Source organism: Austrofundulus limnaeus, unplaced genomic scaffold, assembly GCF_001266775.1.
Source record: "Austrofundulus limnaeus strain Quisiro unplaced genomic scaffold, Austrofundulus_limnaeus-1.0 Scaffold808, whole genome shotgun sequence".
NCBI lineage: Eukaryota > Metazoa > Chordata > Actinopteri > Cyprinodontiformes > Rivulidae > Austrofundulus > Austrofundulus limnaeus.
This window is the reverse complement of record NW_013953210.1, coordinates 46,847-51,872: the sequence shown is the minus strand read 5'-3', so window position 1 is coordinate 51,872 and position 5,026 is coordinate 46,847. Positions and strand designations below refer to the sequence as shown.

Genomic DNA, 5,026 nt, shown 5'->3' with positions numbered 1-5,026 from the left:
AGGTAACATAACATGGTTAAGTAAATCCAACATTTCATTTTTTACAGTGTTTAGGTTTGTATATTGCAATGCACTCAGTGCATGCCAGGTCATGTTTGTAAATGAGAAGTGGTTCTCACACAGTTTACCTGGATAAATAAATGTTAAATAAATAAAAAGAACTCCATGTGTAACACATTATGTACAGTTTTTTTCTTTGGCTTATTTTATTTTATTTATTTATGTTTTGCTGACAACTGTGACCTTAGTATCTATCTTTTATTCCTCATGCAGTACTCATTTGGAATAGAAAAAAAATAATTGAATTCTTGATTTAACTTCATTATTCTGCACAAAATTGAACTGACTCGAAGACATTTGGAGCATTTTTAGGTCCTGTTTTATGTTCAAAAAAGGGGCAATGTATTAAAAAAATCTTTAAACAAATAAAGCAAAGCAAGCCGGTGTTGTACGAAATTCAGTTCCCCTGTGAAAATCTGTTCCCCCTGTGTTGGGAGCACCTCCCTCATATTAACCATTTAGGCTTGGTCTGATGTAAAGGCTGGACCAGTGATTCTCTCTAAGGTTAACCAGTAGGGGGAACTGAATTTCGCACATCACCGGTCTTACTTTTTTCTTTTTTTTCCGCCAACATGCCTCTGAACCTCGTCTGCAGACCCTCCCTGTGTTTATGCTGGTTTTAAACTGAAGCGATGTTTCAGGCTGGAACTGCTCCGGTGGTTTAGAGTTGCAGAGCTCACAGAGAACTTTACTTCTTTCCAGCCCACCGTWGGGAAAAGTTTTAAAATAAAAAATGCCCTGAAGAATCCAGTGACTTCTGCCATGTTTCTGCCCCGGCTGCAGCTTGCTCGGGTTCATGAGAGYGGCTGTGAGTTGCCAAGAAACAGCTCGACAACAAAGACTCTCATTGGATGAGATGCGGGACGAAGGCCATTTAAACCAGTAGAGATCAAGATCCCGCCTCCCCGCCATGACCGCTGGGTTTGTGTGTCTCTGTGTGTGTGTGTTAGCTGCCCAGTGAACAGAGATCTGATGGAGAAATGTTAATAAATAAATAACTGCGTTGAAAAAATTATCGCCGTTAAGCGTCGGCAGTGTTAACGTGATAATAACGCGTCGTGCCCAGCACTACTTTTATAGGGTTCTGTATGTTTTATTCATGATTAAATTCAGCAAAATAAACTATTTGAAAGGTAACAGATCTTTGTAATACTTGATTTATTTACATGATGACTTTGCTGCTGTTGGTCTGCAGTAACTGTGGTCCCCGGAGCAATTCAATTGAATAGCCCTAACTTATGGCATCCAGATAAAAGAGAGCTAAAAATTAGGGGTGTAAGAAAATATCGGTACACTGAAATATCACGATATTTCATTTCCCGATACTGTATCGATATTCTAAAGCCCTGCATCTATTTTTTTTATTAAGGTTTAAAATGTCAACTTTCCTGCCAGCCGTTCATTTTTATGTTGTAGTTCAGCCTCTGACCACTAGTTGGCAGCAGTGAGCCAGACATTTGGCTCCTCTACCTCTTGAGGTAGAGGCCATTGTTAAGTGTTGGGTGACCATATTGTAAATTAATATTAAAAACTAAAAGCTGCAAAAAATATATTTTCAAACTATTTATTGGCAAATTTAGTCTAATAATTGAAAACATGGATGAAATATGAAACAAATAAAATAAAATACATACAAAGCAGAACCCAGCTAAATGTATCAAAATAAAAAAAAATAAAAATAGTCTATGTAATAGAAATTTCTGAGACAATGAATTTTGGTTTTTCATTTTTTTCCCCAGTAAGAGGTTTTTATTTAATAGAATTTTTGCCTGATCTGCTTATAGTATGCTTATAGCCTTGCTTATAGTATCGCAATATATCGGGATATATCGTATCGTGACCCCTCTGTCATGATATGTATCGTATTGCCAAATTCTTGCCAATACACAGCCCTACGAGAAATGCTGAGAATATTTGGATCTCATGATCTGAACCAGCATTTAGACCCCAACATATGCACCAGCATACAGTTGTGTTTGGTTATTTTGTGTTTGTGGGCATCTCTCAGTGTGATGAGTGGGAGATGGACACTTTTGGGTCTGTGGACCAGAGCTCGCTGCGACAGAACGTTTTGTCAGCTGAATCCTTGCCAGCAGTACGTTTAGACCAGAGCTATTTTTAAATCAGAAACAAGGGAAGGCCAGAGATGACAACATTGTGTTCTTCCCCCTGAAGGGAATTCTGCAGTGGTACAAGCCCACTGGGACCAAGCAAAACAGACCGAGTATAGCTATCAGCAGTAAACACGGGGTAAATGTGAAGGCACAGTGTTAATTATGTACGTGTGTGAATGTGTGTGTTTACAATGTTGCCTGCATGTGGTAATAGGTGCTTATCAGGCACAGAGACATGTTTGTATCCTAAACAGAATTAAAAAGACATTAGTTACTTTTTCCTCAGATAAAATATTTCTAAAAGAAAACTAGTTTAAGATTGTAAACATGAAGATTCTGATCAGAGAGTTAAACCGGGACAGAGAACATTTATCTTGTCTTTATTGTGAACAACTTCCAACACTAAATAGATACTTAGCTTCTTTTCACAATGAGGCTAAAATGCTTGTGACACATGTACAGGGTGGATCATTTATATGGATACACCTAAATAAAATGGTAATGGTTGGTGTTGGTCAGTGTGTGAAGAGTAGAAGAAGAGGGTTGCATTGACAATCCAACACAAAGGACAGCACTTCGAACACGTTTTATAAGTGATCAGAAACTTGTAAATAACTCACGAAAGAATAAAGTTACGTTAAAACCAAGCATACCATTGTTTTTCTTGTGAAGTTCTCAATAAGTTTGATGTATCAAATGACCCACTTCCCATTGAAAAAACTAWAGTTGGATCCAAAATGGCCGACTTCAAAATGGTCACCACCCATCTTGAAAAGTTTCCTCCCACCCAAATACTGATGTGCCACAAACAGGAAGTTAATATCACCAAACATTCCCATTTTATTTAGGTGTATTCATWTAAAWGGCCCACCATATAGAATAAAAGAATGTTTTCAGAACAGTACACGCAGTAATGTGAGGTTTTGATTTGTAGAAAGTTATATGAAATGAAACAACACAGAATRATTTGTGTTAAGAGTTTGAAGTCTTACCCGAGATAAAAAAGGAAGACACAYGAGTATGATAGTGCTCCCTGCACTTTCACTGAACTCATCACCACTCGGATAAGCTGTTAAAAAACAAGATAAATTCATTTTTGAGAACTAAAACCCAAAGGGTGTTTGTTTTCAGAGTGCTGCTAAGACTCTGTTTTTTCTCTTTCTGCATTTACTTCCTGAAGTGCGACAGTTTCTCACCAGAACAGCCAGAGGCAGAGGGATGAAGCCCATCCTCCGGGCCACGGAGTCACTGTAGTCCGTGTAGGCCTGCGCAGCGACAGACACACAACTGAATCCATTAGCTCCATATGAGTTAGGTCTTATGGGCTCAACACACGGGGAGAGACAAATGACAGCGATTAATGTAGACACTTTGATAAATGCTCTGCYCRATCCCGGCAGTGCGTGGGTCAGGTTTTTATGTGATTTCTTTCACTCCTTTTCATGCTTAGCCTTSGCTTAGCATTTAGAAATGTCTTTTAAGGTTTTACCTAGTTTGTTTTCTACTTTGGTTTGAAAAATTGTGATGTGCGCTATGTCTACGGAGCCACGCACCTTTTTTATGGCATAATGGAAGTCAATGGAGCACTTGCTTCCTAATTTTCAGTCTTTAAAGACCTCTAAATATTAATGGGGGTCYGATTTTAAAAACTAAATAGTTTTGGAATCTGTACATAGAGCCTTACGAGTACAAAAAGGAAAAACAACTCTCAAAAGTTTATCAAAGTCCCTAATTAATGACYGTCATCACAACCAGGGTGAAACCCGACACACGGAACGCAAWAGCGATGGCGGTGTTGCGAATTGCATTCCAGCGTGACTTGTCTTCAAAAAATTTCATTGGTTCTTCTACTGCTTTTTGTAAGGTTTATTGGTGGTTAGCAAAAAAATAAATAAAAACCAAAACAAAAAGAAAACAGATTGGTGTGCATTACGGACGTGTAAACTAAACAAACCTTGCGATGCTAATGATATTGAAAAACAAACAAATCAAACAAAGATACAATTTTATGAGGAAAAACTTCACCCTGGTGCCAACAAATTCCCATASGGCTCCTTTTTTAAGTGCATCTTAGTCGCTTCATGAAGGGCCATATAAAATTGGAAAGTTTGGCARAGCTTAAATAATGTTGAAAGTGGTAGCTAACTGTAGCGTAGCATACTCTCCACTCATTGGTCAGTCAATGAAACCCTCGCTGRTTGGYTGAGCGCTGTGCRACAGCGACAACAGTTGAACATTTTTCAACTTTTATGTGTCGCGTCGCGACCCCGCGTGTGCACGTTTACGAACAAGTTTCGCCGGTCGCTTGGCTGGAGGAGAGCGAACGATTGTYGCCTCATCCCACCAGTTCCACAGGAAATGAATAGAGATGGGATAAATGGCTCTTTGAAGGGATCCGGGTCTGTTTCATAGAGCTGTTCAAAGGATCCATTCAATTTTGAATGAGTTACRTCATCCCGTMGGTGAATACGTCATCACGTGGCCGTACGTGATGATGTCATCCTGTTACGTGGCTGGAAGCATGTGATTTATCAAGCGGAAACCCCTCCCCCTTTCCCCACGGGCTTCTGTACTCCACCGATYTGCCTGTTTTCTGTGAAAAAGCAAAGCGGGAGYGATTTAAGGATGAAAAAAAAAATCAAGATTATAAGAGGAATAAAAAAYAAAACTACAAACAGCTCGTTACTGTTTGCGACTCGGCTCCTATCGTTCGTTGTAAAGACATGTTCAAAAGAATTAGATCGTTCGTGAACGTCACATCTCCAGAAATGAATTTAGAGAGAGCTGCGTCCCCTCCTGTGTGTCTAGCCCATCAGACTGAAGCCAGTATGAGTATGCAGTATGTGAATATC

General features: G+C 39.2%; 1 protein-coding gene across 1 annotated transcript in view; it reads right to left on the bottom strand.

Annotated features, from left to right (window-relative positions):
- LOC106532668 (transmembrane anterior posterior transformation protein 1 homolog) overlaps window positions 1-5,026 on the bottom strand; it is a gene marked incomplete at both ends in the record, with an annotated part of 16,228 nt that overhangs the window by 1,042 nt on the left and 10,160 nt on the right. The window contains 2 exon segments of the mRNA XM_014028799.1: window positions 3,167-3,243; window positions 3,371-3,439. Of these exon segments, the coding sequence (XP_013884253.1) occupies window positions 3,167-3,243; window positions 3,371-3,439 (146 nt within the window).